At 40.1% G+C, this 15,038-nt stretch overlaps 1 protein-coding gene across 10 annotated transcripts in view; it reads right to left on the bottom strand.

The window, feature by feature from the left end:
• Positions 1–293: 293 nt before the first annotated feature.
• Positions 294–15,038, bottom strand: part of CSRNP3 (cysteine and serine rich nuclear protein 3) — a 177,255-nt gene continuing 162,510 nt past the window's right edge. For all 10 annotated transcript variants that reach the window (XM_072961092.1, XM_072961095.1, XM_072961093.1 and 7 more), the window contains 2 exons: positions 3,799–4,095; positions 294–1,802 (listed from right to left, as the gene is read on the bottom strand). In XM_072961092.1, coding sequence (XP_072817193.1) covers positions 747–1,802; positions 3,799–4,095 — 1,353 coding nt within the window. In that variant the 3' untranslated portion in view covers positions 294–746. The remainder of the gene's footprint in view (positions 1,803–3,798; positions 4,096–15,038) is intronic.

Genomic DNA, 15,038 nt, shown 5'->3' with positions numbered 1-15,038 from the left:
CGACCCTCACCAGAGGATTGTCCTAACTCTTAACTTTAGAGAAAACTGTGTAAGGACCTGCACATATAGACTCATTTATTTGTCCAAAATAGCAAAAATAGGCCTATTTCACCCTTAAGAAAGTATTTGCAAATCTGATCAGTCATGATCATAAAAACGTGAATAGATTCCAGAGGCAGTCCATGTGGGCATGCTCGGTGGTGCTAACTAGGCATCTTCAGCTTAAAAGAACATGCTGCTGTTCATTTTCATCAAAACATGACTTCTAACTACCATAAATAAAATACACATGGAACGATTAAATCTTTTTCTTACAATAGTTACTTTTACATTAAAAAGTCACCATCATCTTCAGATATATCGAAAATTAGGACTCTAAATCTTATCATTTCCCAGTCTTAGTTAACAATCTTGCACAGGCCCGATAATCCAAAACTTGGAGCTCTGATCGACACAGCTTGGCAGGTTTCACACAGTTTGACAGGTAGGCAACTGTGAGATATACTTTTTTAAAATTAGCATTTTTCTATCAAAACAGTCTGAAATCGTTTAAAATCCTCATAGAGACTGATTTGTGCAATGGCACAGTCACACAGCTAGAAAGGAGAAAACAAAATACAGTCTGGAAGATTCATCACAGTCCAAGTTCTCTTGGTCCTCAGTTTACACAATGATGAGCCCAGGAAATCCAATTAAATACAGTGCTTTAAATAGGAGACCAGTCGGTACTGGAATAAGTTGAGCTACTAAACAGGGACAGTCTCCACCACGGGTGATTTGATGCACTCTTCGTGCAATCTGCTCTTTTCTGCAAGACTCAAAGAATTTTCAGCAGGATGCTCTGAAATGTGACTGTCACCGTTTAACGTCGAGACAAACCCTTCCGGGGAGGGGCCTTTCAAGTAGGAGTGAAATTCCACTTGGGGGTGACTGGACCTGTGTTCGGGATATAAGCTATTGCAGGGCACACCGCTGTCATTCTCCGCCGAGGAGCAGCAGACGATGACCGAGGGGTTGGCGGCTGGGTAGTGGGCGGTGCTGTAGGCTTCTTCGGCTTGGCGGGCATAGTCGGCGAATTGCTCCGGGGTCATGGTGTAAGGCACCAGCGAGAGGGTACCATTCTTGACAGTGTCTCGTTCCGAGTAGTTCTCGGAGATTGGGCTAGGCGCTCCAGGAATGTGGCTATCTATTTGGTAATATAGGGTGGAAGAGTTGGCATAAAAGGACGCATTTTTCGCGTGGCTTTCATGGACGGCAGTGCCATCTGAGTAACAAAGGACGGAAGGAAGAGGGACAACTTCGGCGTGGGGCCCCAAACCTTCCACGAAGCTGTCCCCTTTCTCATCATCGTCCTCCTCCTCCTCCTCCTCCTCCTCCTCTTCCTCATCTGACTCGCTCGGGGCCAAGCTCTGCGTGCTGGAATCGGTGACCCCGCTGCAGAAGCTGCTGCCGTCCTCCTCCTCCTCCTCCTCTTCCTCCTCCTCCTCCCCTTGGCAGTCTAGCTCCTCAGCCGACTGCAGGTGCAGCACGGCAGCCTGGGGCTCAGTTTCAATCTCAAAATTGTCAGCGATAGAATATTCCACGGAGTGAGCGACCGGGCCCATGGAGCTGCTGTGGGCCCTTATCTCACCGTGGCAGCCGTTCAGCGTGGGGATCTGCTGCTCTCGGTTTTTCTCCAGTTCAAGCTTCATGATTGTGTGCAAAAAGTGAGTCCGGACACGGATAGGATTAAATTCAATTCTACCTGCTGTGTTACTACATCCTTCTTTCGTGCACCCACACGGGAAAGACATTCGATCCACCTTGGGAGGAGAACACAGATTAGCCCCTGGGAACTCTCACACACTAAATTAAAATCCAGGACCTCATGGCAACCCCTTTGACTCTGGGAGGACTGCAACCCACTTAGGCCAGAACAAATGATAATCGAACTGCAAACAGGAATAAAAAGGGTAAGGGAAGGCTTAAAACGTAAGAGTTCACCTATATTCAAAATAAAAATGAGTTACGGTGTGTAGTTTTAGTTCATTCATCCCTCCTGTGCTTTCTTCACTCATCTCCGTTTCCACTTTTGCCCGCTCCTCTCCATCCCATTAATTTTGCTCCCGTTTTTTCCAATGCTTCTGTCTTTTCCCAAAGCTTCCTTTTCCCCTGCTGCATACCAGCTCACATGCCTAATTTTAAAAAACTTACTGCCCTCATCTCCACCTGCTAATTTTAATCTAAATTACATAACATTCCTCATACTAGATATGAATCTTTTTCTTCGCTTATTATAAAATGAACCTCTCCGCCAGAGGAGTCCAGATGGATACCACTTAGTGTCAGGCAGCCTGATAATCCACTCCCATTGGTTCCCCTCTCATTCCTTTGGATCCTTGGTACCTGATGCACGTATGTGTACTGCAGGGCCATGGTGGGTACGCACACTGGTGACTGTGACTGTGGCCTCGTGTGTTTGGCTGCCGGCTCTCCCCCCGCCCCCTCCCTTAGACTACAAGCTTCCCGAGGGATGTTCATCTAGTCTAAAGCCTACGACTGTTTGAGGGACTGGACTCTGTAGATAGAGTGACTGGGCTCAGCAAGTGTTGCTGAGACTGAGCTCTTCACACAGGTGGAGAGTGGAATTCTGGGCAATCCGAGGAACTCCTACGACATTTGCTAATTGCCTCAGATGCCACAAACTGACCTGAATGCGACCAGAGCACAGGCAACCATAGAGAACTTGCCCTTCCTGCCACATCATTCCAGCGCAGGGAACTTTCCATGCTACAGAGGAGAAGGCAGATTCCACGGTTATCCTGGTCCCAACAAAAAGTAGTGTCAGAGCCAGAATCCATAGGTGCTTCTTACTCATGAAGCCCTTTTCTGTGAATCCACCTCAAGCAACTGCTCAACTGATAAGAACTGTCCTCTCTTTTTGTCTGCCTAAGGGGCTCTTATTGAAAAGGTTGTTTCTGCATAAATAACACCACCTAAATAATCATGGAGCACCAATGATATCACAGATGGGCAAGGACCTAGGAATCATCTAGTCCAGGGGTTGGTAAACTCTTTTTTTTTTTTAAGGGCCAGAGAGTAAATATTTGGGGCTTTGTGGGCCATACAGTCTCTGTGGCAACGGCTCAACTCAGCCGCAGAAGTGTGAAAGCAGTCGCAGGCAACACGCAAACAAACAGAACAAACAAACAAAAACATGGCTGTGCTTCTGTAAAACTTCACTTACAAAAAAGGTGGCAGGCCAGATTTGACCTGTGAGTTTTAATTTGCCAACCCCTGATGTAGTCCAGCCCGTTCATTTTAGAGATTGGAAAACTGAACCCAGAAAATTTACCTGACTTGTCAACTTCACATAGCAGTGAAAAGCAGATTCAGGAGGAGAACTCAGTTTTCTTATGTCCCAGGCTAGTAGTTTTCCCGCTAGTCTACACTACCTCTAGCCAGTCATCATCTTATACCCCACGGATGGATCAGAAAGTACAAACTCAAATGTTAGGGATGTCATGATCTCTCTGAATGCTTGTAAAAAGCCAAAATAAGCTAATATAATAAATGAATTGAAGAAAAAATTTCAACTGACAACTGCAGCTTAGATTGCCTTTCACACTATATCTTATATAATAAGCATATTATAAATATCCATAAATGTCCTTGAATTGGCATTTCTCTCTTCTTGAATCACATGCCCCATAGTTTTCTTCTATGGGTGAGAAACTTCATTACATGTAACACAACCACCTCTTTAGGGGATGGCGTATAATGTCTTGTCTTTGGATTCCCCGAAATCCTGGTCCTTACCTGACACTTAATGCCTGCCAGGCTGCAGGTACACGTTTCTGGGTCACAGAACACCCGGCAGTCACAGCCACAGTCCTCTCGAGACAGGCGGATGGCTCGCAGCTCGTGCTTTTCCTCCACATCAATCTTTTTCACTCCAGAGGCCCGCAGCAGTGCTCTCCGTTTTTTTGTTGGCAGGGGTTGTAAAAAGAAGTACTCGTCTACTTCTGTGTTGTCTAAATCAATATCATCATCAGAAATGTCGTCCACTGTAAGAGTGCTAGCTTCTTCCGATTCCACGGTGCCGTTCTTTGTCATCTAGAAATGCAGAGCAGCAAACAAGAGACTTAACTGGGCAGGGTCTGAAATCCCTACTTTTGCACGTGGTAAGGATGAAGCTATTACATAACATCATGTCCCCATAATCAGTAAGTGTTTGTGGAAAGCTGAGGGAGATTAAGAGAAGTAAATTTCCAGTTACAAAAATAAATGATTCATGGGGATGAAGAAAATGTGTGTGTGAGGCAAATCGTTTTCTTTTGAGAAGTCACAGGAAGGAAAGTGAAGGCATCAAAACGATGGGCTTTTAAATGAACTGACTGGTAACAGAAGACTTGTTAATTGGAACTCTTAACCTCCTAATGTTAGGAGCCATAGTTGTTGGAGCTTTTAGCCAGCCTGATGTGAAAAAGGCCAAGGGTTACAGATACCCATCAGTGAAAGCTATCTTTAGACTCAGTTCGTGACGGGCAGATCTGATGCTGGAATAAACGTGTCCTTGTTCAGAGGTGACTGCATCTTAGTGGAAGCCACTGCCACCTAAATCAGCAAACATGTCCTTGAAATAACAACCCTGTCTTTTGGGTTCTAGAAAAACCATGTACTAGGAAATAAAGTTGTGCTGCATTGTGCTGTTGGGCTTACAAACATGGTTTCCCTACAGAAAGTTCCATGAGGGCTGGATATGAAGCCATCAGTCAGGTCAGTGTGCTCTCAGTAAGACAAGGAGCAGAGGGCAGCCCGGCAGGCTCTCACCAATGGGCAACCTCAACAATGAACCGGCCCTCAAAGGAGTTCACAGGAAACCACCCAAAGCAATACCTTCTGCATAACAGCGCATGTGGACAACTGTCTCATACCCGTGACTACGCTGCTTCTATTTGTATTTCTTTTCTAAATTAATTTTATCCATCAGGAAACTCTGAGTCAGTATTTCACTTCTTAACTGCTATACCACCACATAATATGTTTTCTTCATAAAAAGCATTTAGAAAGAGACATTTTCTCTGAATATGAGCAAGAAATATATTTTGAGAAGCAGCACAGGAATAAATGCAGAAATTCAGTACGGGATATTCAAGGAAGTTCTAAATAGGGAAACTATTTTGATTCTTTAACTTTTAAATGTATTACTTCATAAATTTCATTAATTTTAATTATTACAATGCTTTCTGATCTTAACGACTATTCAGTTATCAAACTGTTAAATTACTCTGGTGACATCAGACATCATTCTCTCATCTTCATAGGAAAAAGTCTGACTTTTAGATAAGAATATTTATTACTGACCCAAAATCCCAATCTGGACAACTCTGAACATACTGAAAAACAAATAGAAGATTGGTCTTTGCGTTCAAGTAGAGGAAACAACATAGTAGCAAGTGTATATTAAAATATATTGCAAAGGATCCCTGAAGTATATTTTCAAAAGCTACTGATTTATAAATTGTTTATACTTTAGAGCTCAAATCTGTGTTCTCGCAAAGATGGGCATTTCCTTTTATTGGGTTTTGTTTCTTGGTGTGATCTGCAATTCATTTCCTCCCTTGCAATTTCTTTATAAATGTATTGGTTAATCTGCTTTCATTTTTCTGCGATGTCTACTAATGGGATGTTACTGTGATTGGTTGCCGTTATCATTTTTGTTAATTCTTATTTGCCAGCAGAAGCATCTTTCTATTTGAAAAGATTTGATTTTCTAAGGAATTCAAGTGTGTAATTATTTAACATATATTCAATCCTCTGTGATAGGGAAAGCTTCATTAACAAACAGGAAGAGCTACCTTTCCCATCTTGTCACCTCTGTGGCATTTAAATTATGTTTTCACTAATTCTTGGCTTGTCTATGTGAACCTCATGAAGCTTCTGACTCCACAGCCTATGTAGAACACCCAGGACTTAGCACGATTTATTTCAATACTTCCTTCCTACTTAATCTCTGTGCTCTAGGATATTTATGCTTCCTTGTGTAACTGGTAATGTCACAAGAAGAACTAAAAAACTTCATTTCATATCCACAAGGTTTGATTTAAAAAAAAATGGCTGCTGTCATATAATATATGAAATCTAAAAGTCAACAAAAAACTAGATTTCAGCAAACATTTAAAAACATGACAATTTTAGGGCAACATGAATAACCAACTGGCATCTAAGAATTAATAAGGAAAAACAGTATCTCGAATAAACTACAGATGATGCTTATTCCAAATATAAGTTAGTGCCCTTAGAAATAAAATCTGCATCTCTTATTCCCATATACTTAAAGTATAAGAAACAATTTCATTTTAAAATAAAAATTCACTTAAGAATCTTAAAGTCCTTGACATAGAGCTGCATACTGTTTCACTCTTGTTCAAAACCCCCCAGGGGCCCTAATCTAGATTTTCAAAATCTCACACTATCATTGAAGTGACCTGGAAAGGTTTTCTCCTCACCTCCCCCAATATTGAAGTCTAATGAAGACTGGCAATATTCTAGTTCATCCTGGTCAACTGGCTTATCTCCTCCTCCTCAGTTTCTGGTTTGGCATGTAGCCACTGACAGATACTATTCTCTGCTGTCCCCTCAGAAGTCCTACCCAGTCTTCTCCTCCAGTCTATGCCCATTTGTTCCTTTAAAAGTCAGGCCAAGCCTACTGAGCTTAAATACTCTTTTAAATCAGAGTATCACATACATTATTTTCAAATGCCCTTTTCTATATTAGAGCAATAGGGAAATAAGTCCAAGAACTCCCTATTTCTGTCCACAACTCATGTTTTATCATGCTCTCAAGATCTCGTGCAATAAAACCTAGGGAGTCTTCCAAGATCTCCTCATTTGTTTTTGCTGACTCCTTTACCCTATGACCCATCTTTACAAGAATATTTATTTTGTACATTTTTTTCTCTTTGACAGGAGTGATACTTTTAAATGTCTTTTTACTAACTCAAAATAAAATCACTGAATTTTCAGATGTTAGTTCATCAAATGCAACCTCCTTATTTTATGCATTAATGAAGCTCAGATTAACTGTGACCTCTCCAAGACATGCTTATAGAATCTAATTTCATGATCCCTATTCTAGCATGCGTTTCCCTTTATCAAACACATAGATTCCAAGTTTCTGATGGTGCCCAATGCAGTACTTGGACTATAATGTGGATTAAATGCAATGTGTCTAAAAAGCTATTTTGTTTATAAAACAAATGCATATAGGGTAACCAGCACATTCAAAGGAATGCTCTCCTTTGAAGTAGACTCTTCAGAAGACAATCTGGGACTTCGACCATTTCTAGCTCAGTGTTCTTTTCCCAAAGAATGTTGCCTTTCCAAGAGCACAAAGAAAACTTGCCAAAAATGTGGTTTAAGGAGACCACCAAACAATACTCACCCTCAAACCTGCTTTTGTTGTGTGTGTGTGTGTGTGTGTGTCTGTGTGTGTGACTGTGTGTGTATAAGTGTGTGAAAAAGAGAGAGACTGGAGGTGGGGGTGCAAGGGAGGTGAGAGAAACAGATATGAGATGACAATCGTAATATTAATAACAAGAGTTTTGAATCTGTGTCAGACACTACTCCAAGCACTTTACCTGCATTAACTCATTGAGCATCACGAAACTCTCATCAACTAGACATTAGCACTATATCCATTTAGCTGGTGGGGAAACTGAGGCACAGGAATGCTAAATAACTTGTCCAAGATCACAAGCAGTGAGGTGTGTGGCCCATCACAATCCTAGACATTTAAATCTACAGCCTGTGCTGTTAGCTGCCTTGGTAATTACATAGATACACTGTTTTTATCTATTTAATGTACATTTAATAGTCTTTTGTGTTTATTTTGTATTAGGCTCTAGGTGTACAGGTGCAAAAGACATGAGTCTTGATCTCAAAGGACTAGAGTAAAGAGAAGAGGAATCTAGTCATTTTAATCCAGTTTATAAGGATTTTCCAGCTGAGGGGTGACACAGGGCATTGGAGACTGTGTAGAAGGGGCTCCTAGAGGTGGGGCTGGTCATGGGTGAGGGGGGTAGACTTTCACATCTAAGCTTAAATCTAAAGATGGAGTGGCAGCTAGAGGAACAGGGGGAGGCAGAAGGAATTCCACACTGAGCAACAGTAGTTTCAAAGGCCTGAGATGGGACACAGCATGATGATTTTACTGGCCTGCAATTTATCTAGATTGGCTGAACTTGTGTGGGATCCCTTCCTGTCTTGGTCCATAAGCAAAGAACAAAAAGGTAATAAGCAGGTTTTTACAAAGTAGCTCCTTCATTCCCCTGCCTCGGCCATCTTACAGGTGATAAGTAATGACTTCACTCATAATTCAATTTAATGATTTTTATGTTTATCCCATATATGTGTGCATTTATTTATACTGCATTGGAAGTATTTCAAGGGATGTGTATATGTGTGTGTACATGTGTGTGTGCTTGCTCTGCTCTAATGGTGATACTTAGATGAGACTTAGTTCTTGAGCCACTGTTAAACTTATCCAGAGTTACTCTACAAATGAAAGGACTATAGCTTTTCTTCAATAGAACTGAAACATTTTACTTTTGCAAATCTGTCCCATATGTATCAATAAATTTGAGTAAACAGTTCCCAAACCTCAACAGAGTAAAACCTTTGTCCATCTAAATGCACTTGAGGGATGAACACCTTACACAGGACTGTTAGAATCAGTGCAGTGATTCTCAGATTGCCCTGGGTCAGGTACCGGGAGGGGGTGCGGGGTGGGGGCTGTCAAACCAGCGTTCAATCTTTTTTTTTTTTCCGCTGTATCATGTAGTGGATGTATTCCAGTACAAATTCCAATGAGATTAACTTTTTGGTGAATTAAGTGCTAGAAAAAACCTAATTCAATGCAAAATGATCGTGGAGAGGGAAACAATATAAAAAATGTGGATTGACTAAAATGTTAAAAACAAAACAAAACCCCGCAAAAATAAAAACACTTCCTTTCAATGGTTGAAAGGCATTCTTGGTAATAAAATCTACTGGTTACTACAAAGTTATTAACACATGTAAAAATTATAGCAGAAATAAGTGTGAAGAAAAGAATTTCACAAACATGGATTACTGCCTATTAAAATGATAATGATGTTAAGAATGACCCAAGTTATCATATACTGAAAACCAGGTAGTGAACTAAATACTTTACATTGATTATCTCACCTAATTTCACAACAAACAATCTTAGGAAGTTATTTTTTTTTTAATAGTTGAGAAAATTGAAGCCTTGAGGAGATAATTTGCCAAAGTCTAGCTATATAGATAATTAGTGACTGTACTGAGAATCAAACTCGGGTCTATTTGACCCCAAAGCTTGAGCCAGGCTCACAAGACCAGTTTGGAGTGAAAATTCTTAGAGGAATAGAAAACCTGTATTGAAGGAAAGAAAAAGATATGGTTGCAGCTATGCTCCAAGAACTGATCTCAGCACTGAGGGGCAGGAGGCAAGACAGCAGACAAGCTTCCTTAGATTAATCTCTCAGAAATTTTATATATATATATATATATTTCATACAGAGAACAAGCTTAGAAAAGAAAACAGGAAGCCAGTTGAAGATAAGACTTTCTCACCAGTTAGCATTTCCTTTGAGTATCTATCTTGTGGGCCTGCGGAGGTGGCCTTTCTAATAGATATGCCAGCAGAAGAAGGTGGCCCAAGTGATAGCTGCTGCTGTTGAACTAATGTGTTGCTCTTGATTTTCTCAGCTGGCTTTTAATTCACTTTCTCTGGCCTGCATTTAATCAGCATAGCTTACTAGCTATCTAATTTTGTAGTAATATATTTGTTCTGGTGATTGGATTTATGTATATCTCCCCCATTATAATGTGAATACACTGAGAACAGAGACCACATCTGTCCTGCTCACCACTGTATCTCCAGCACCTTGTTAAACTGCAGCCTCCCAGTAATTGATTAATAAGTACTTTTTAAACAAATGAATGAATATCCTTAATCATTATGCTATAATGCCAGCAGCTATGCTAGGGATCAGGGTTTACTGGTATGACAGTTCTGCCATGTAAGGAGCTTACAGTCTGCTGGGGAGATGATCATGTAATAAATATGACATATGTGGTAAGTGCAACAAAATACATGTGCAAGTACAGAAGCAGCAGGGAGGAGGAAATAACTGACAGACAAAATCTGAGCTAGACACAAGGACACAAAGCAAACTATTTATTAATTCTGATTCCATAGTCTCTATCAAAGAGAAGAGCCTTTAAACCAGAAATGGGAGAACAGATATGTTAACAAGGAGTTCATGTAAAAAAAAGAGGTGGGAGACAGTGAAAGAGCTGTTTCGTGTACGAATCCCCAGGCCTAGATGATGCAAAAGCTTAAAGTCATGATTGCTCAGTCTAACATCTGTGAAGTCATGGGGAAAGGAATTAAAAGATAACCAAAATGGGAGTGAACTGTTTTAAAAAAGTGCTGATTCTAGATAAAATTCCAGAAGAGACGATTTAAACAGACAGTTTCTGAACATGTGAAAACTGGGAGCAATGACTATCAGACTATTACTTGGGCTCACTAGGGAGAGAATGTCCATTTGTCAAGTTGAAGTCCATGCAGAATCTTAACATATAAAACAAAAGCAAGAGTCAGGTACACAGACCCCATGGAACACAACTGGAAAACCAGAGATCTAGTCCTGAGATTCCCTAGCAACATTTCTTATGTTGTACACATGGAAGGATGGAATATGAGCTGATTAATAAGGGTATGGTTGAATGCATGGATTTTTAGTTAGCTGAAATGTTGAAAGAGCAGTGATGCTCTTTTTGCACCACCAATGTGGAATGTGGCTCACATACATCCCAGCAGCAGCAGTGGCCTGCCCTAGCAAGGAGTCTCCACGGGGGTCATGGGGGGTGGTGACACGGGAGGCTCCCTCTTTTCCTCTTGAGGGTCACTACTCTGAGAGGGTACTTGGTCCAGTCTTGTTAAATATAGTTTTTAAATCATATCTCAGATGAATGCTTAAAAGGCAGGCGTATCCCATTATCAGACAACAAGTTCGAGTTCATTCAAATAAAAAACAAAACTTTATTGCTTGCCCTCTGCACCCCAGGTCTAGCATGAAAGAGGATTCTTGCCCAGGAGACGTTAAAAAGTTTTAATTTACATGATGATGCAGACCTGATTTACTTGGGTTTTGTGTGTTGGCTTGCTTGCTTTTTGTTGTTTTATTTACTGCCAGTGTAATTGGAACAAACAAATTGACCAAGGTCAAAAAAGCTATTGTACCTTCAGCGTACACCCATGGATAGAGTATCCATAACTTGGGAGGGGGTAATGTAACATTTTCCTATACATTGAACAAATCCCATCTGGAGTACAATGTGTATATTTTGAGGTAGATATTAATAAACAGCATTATATCCAGAATAAGGAAACCAGGGCTAGACAGTTTCTGAAAACCATGCCCTGAGGGATTAGTGAAAACAACTAGGGACATTTAATCCTATAGAGAGCAGAGACACACGGGGCCCATGTGAACTATTGCCAACTATTTACATGCCTATCAACACTGCTTTCAAACATCTGGGGTTTGGAGAGCAGAGACAAGATTTATTCTATGTGCCTAGAGCCCAGAATTAGGGTCAAAAGGTATAATTAGATGATAGAAGGTTGATCAATGTAAAGAAGAGTTTTCTAACAACTAAGCTGCATAAATGGAATGGGCTTTCTCAAAAAGCAGTGTGCTTTCGGTTGCCAGAGATATGCAAGAAGAGGCTGAATAGACAAATCTGTATTTGTATATCCAAATACCCACAGGATATGTGTTTGAGGAAAGGAATTCCTGGTGTCATGGTATGAGCCAGGTGGATCACCGGGTCACTGAGGTCTCTGGCAAACCAAAGTAAAACATTCATATCATTTTGATATTCAATCAAATCTTACAGTATAATTCTTCGATTCATTAGTTGTTAATTGCAGGTGGCAAATTGGAACTGGATTAAGTATGCCCTTGAAGAACCAGAAACGTTTGGCTGTTTTGCCAGCTGATAAGAATTTCAACCACCTGAATTTACAGTAAGAGTCCCTGGTTTACATATCACCACAAAAAGTCACCAGAAAAGATGGTAATATCAACATATAAGACATAAATTTTTCAAACATTCCTTTATCCTCCTTTCTGGTTTAGACAAATATTGCCTCTTCTAGCAGCAGCTAATATGCTAAATGAATCCAAGAGTGTGCTGGTAAATATTTAACTGGGTCTCTGAAAAAAACAAGGTGGGGGGAATTTTTAATTTGTTGGCTAGTTTGTTGTGTTTGTCTAATTGTATTGTGTGTGTTTTGTGCTTGTCAAGTCTTGCGGTGTGAGCACTCCCATCACAGGTGATTTCGAGCTACCCCGGAAGAGATGAGCACAATGCACTATAGTGAGGAGTTTTTACAAGCTGGCTCCAGCACACGTTTGAATCAGAAGAATCAGTTCGATGGATTTCTCCTGAACTAGGAGAAACTCTCAGCAACTCTTTCTTTATGCGGAAAGAGAACAACCAACTGTTACTCAGGGAATACATGACCGAGAAGTTGAGAAAAGTGTATAACCCTGGAAAGCCTCCGGAAATGGTAGCAGAGTAGAAAGCATCTAGATCTTAGAAAGGAGAGGAAGAATAATGAAAGTTGAAAAAAACACTGAGAAAGGGAGTCCAGTCAGAGCTGCAAAAGCCAAGTTAGATTTCCTACAACAAGGGGTAGAATCCAGTAGGATATAACCCCAGCGGCAATCTGAATGCCAAGGTTCTTTTGAAACATATAAATAGCTGCCTAATGCATTTTACAGATACATGTGAGATGCGAATAAAGGCTAATGTAATTATTTCAACAATGTGATGCAGAAGATGAAATCTAAGCACTTAATTTGGAAAAAAGTATAGTATTAAGATGACTGCATTGATTACTGTGAAGAGTATGACACATCTGAATGGGCTTGACAGGGAAAAAGAACTGTGCTCTGTAATTTAGAAATCTGAAGCTGGTTATTTCTTCTAGAAACATGCACTTTATTCAATAAGCTTTCTCTATTAATTGTTTTTAGACCGTGTTTGGAACACCAACACCACCAACAATAAAGACACACTTGAACTCCCCTCCACCCGGATAAGATTGGGTTTGTTCTACAAACCTAATTGTCTGTATTTTTTCTTAATCTATCAACTCATAATTTGATTAAGATGATTCACTAAATAAGAAGACATTTTACAATGAAAAACTACATTTCTATTTTATTTTTCTAAAATATTTATTATAAAGAAATTTCAAGATGCTATGTCTGTGTTCTTTTTACTAATCTTTCACTATTAAGGCCCCACTGAAGGAGGTGTCAGTGTATAAATGGGTTCACCGCTTGGATCCTACAGACAGAGTCACCCTGGGAAGCCACACAGGTACAGTGGAAAGAGAAGCTTCTCCTAACAGATCCAAGGCTGTTGGTTCTCAAATAAGTAGGAAGGAAACCACCCAGTTCCACGTCCAATGAGTTTCCCGGGGTGTTTTATCCAGACTCCATAGTGAGGGCTTTGGATAGTGTTTCATCAGATGCTGCTTCTCTTTCCTTACTCAGTAGGAAGTTCACTGTCACTCAGAGGACCACCTCCAGGTAAAACCAATGTGGAAAGTTTGTCTTTAACAATCCTCCTCTCCTGCCAGTGACCCTCTCCTGCTGCCCCAGCCAAAGAATGGAATCAATTTAGTCACGTTTTGCTGCTTATCCTGGAGGAATATTTCAAAACAAATAACGTATTAAAAGTGAAATTTCAAGTATCAGAGTGAAATTTTGGGATAGATAATGCTTTTGAATAGCTAACTTTAGATTTTGGATGGCTAAACCTTATACAAGTATAGTCAATGATATTTTAAAAATCATAAAAGTGTTATGCTGTACACCAGAAACTGACACACTGTAACTGACTATTCTTCAAAAAAAAAAAAAAGTCATGTCCCTTAAAAAATCATAACAGTTGATAGCCTAGAAGAGTCACAATTAAAATATACAAGTTTTCCTCCATTAATTCCCCTCAGATTTTTTACCCAACAGGTCCACACTGTTGTGGTCTTTTATTAGTTTTATGTGACACGTGTTTCTGAGTTTCAGAGTACTTTCAGTACAGTGTGGCTTAGATCAGTTCACCTTAAAAAGCCCATTATCTTTTTGCTTGATATTCATTTGGAAGGAGTGATGATATCCAAATGCCTTTCATTTATATCTTCACCAAAAGGGAAAGCTGCACGTTTTCAGTTATCAATGACACACCAAGACATGACACCCACTCAGATGACTGCCACTCCAGCATCTACCACTAAGTACAATGGAAAAAGTGAATTAATAGTAGAAGCCTCTTTTTGCTTCTTCTTTAGCTTGTTAAAAAAATACAAGGGAGAAGTAACTGACTCCAAATTACAGTACCAGAATATATCACTGCCTGACATGGAGGAAGGTTCCAGGAGGTATATACCCCCACGCCCCAACAGTCATCACATGTACAATGTGCTTTAAAGTTCACCACAATAAATCTTTTGGTTCTCAGATAGAATTACAGTTTCCCAGCTGTTAACAACCATTGCACACAGTACCAAACCCCAGAAAGGGACGACTCCCTGTAGGTACAGAGATTGTCTTTCTCAACACCTATAGGGGATAATCAATTAATTTTAGAATAGGAAGTTAACAAGATAATAAAACCACTTTTCTGTTGAGTGAGCCAGTTATTTAGAACCATGTGCTTCTTTAACTTCGGTTGTACACATGGTCTCATCATTTACCTATCCCACTGGGTTTTTGTAAGAATTAAATTAAATAATGTTTATAAAATGTCTGGCAAATAAAAATCACTTGATGAATGCCATTAACTATTGCCATCAGTGTTGTTCTGCCAATATCTGAGTTTGAGAATGACTTCACTTTTTGGATGGGGGTAGAGTTGGTTTGCAGTGGGTCAGAAAGGCAGAAGGTGCATTTCAGAAGTAAATCTGAGAA

Source organism: Vicugna pacos, chromosome 5, assembly GCF_048564905.1.
Source record: "Vicugna pacos chromosome 5, VicPac4, whole genome shotgun sequence".
NCBI lineage: Eukaryota > Metazoa > Chordata > Mammalia > Artiodactyla > Camelidae > Vicugna > Vicugna pacos.
Note: the sequence above shows the minus strand (reverse complement) of the source record. Positions and strands in the feature narration are given on the sequence as shown.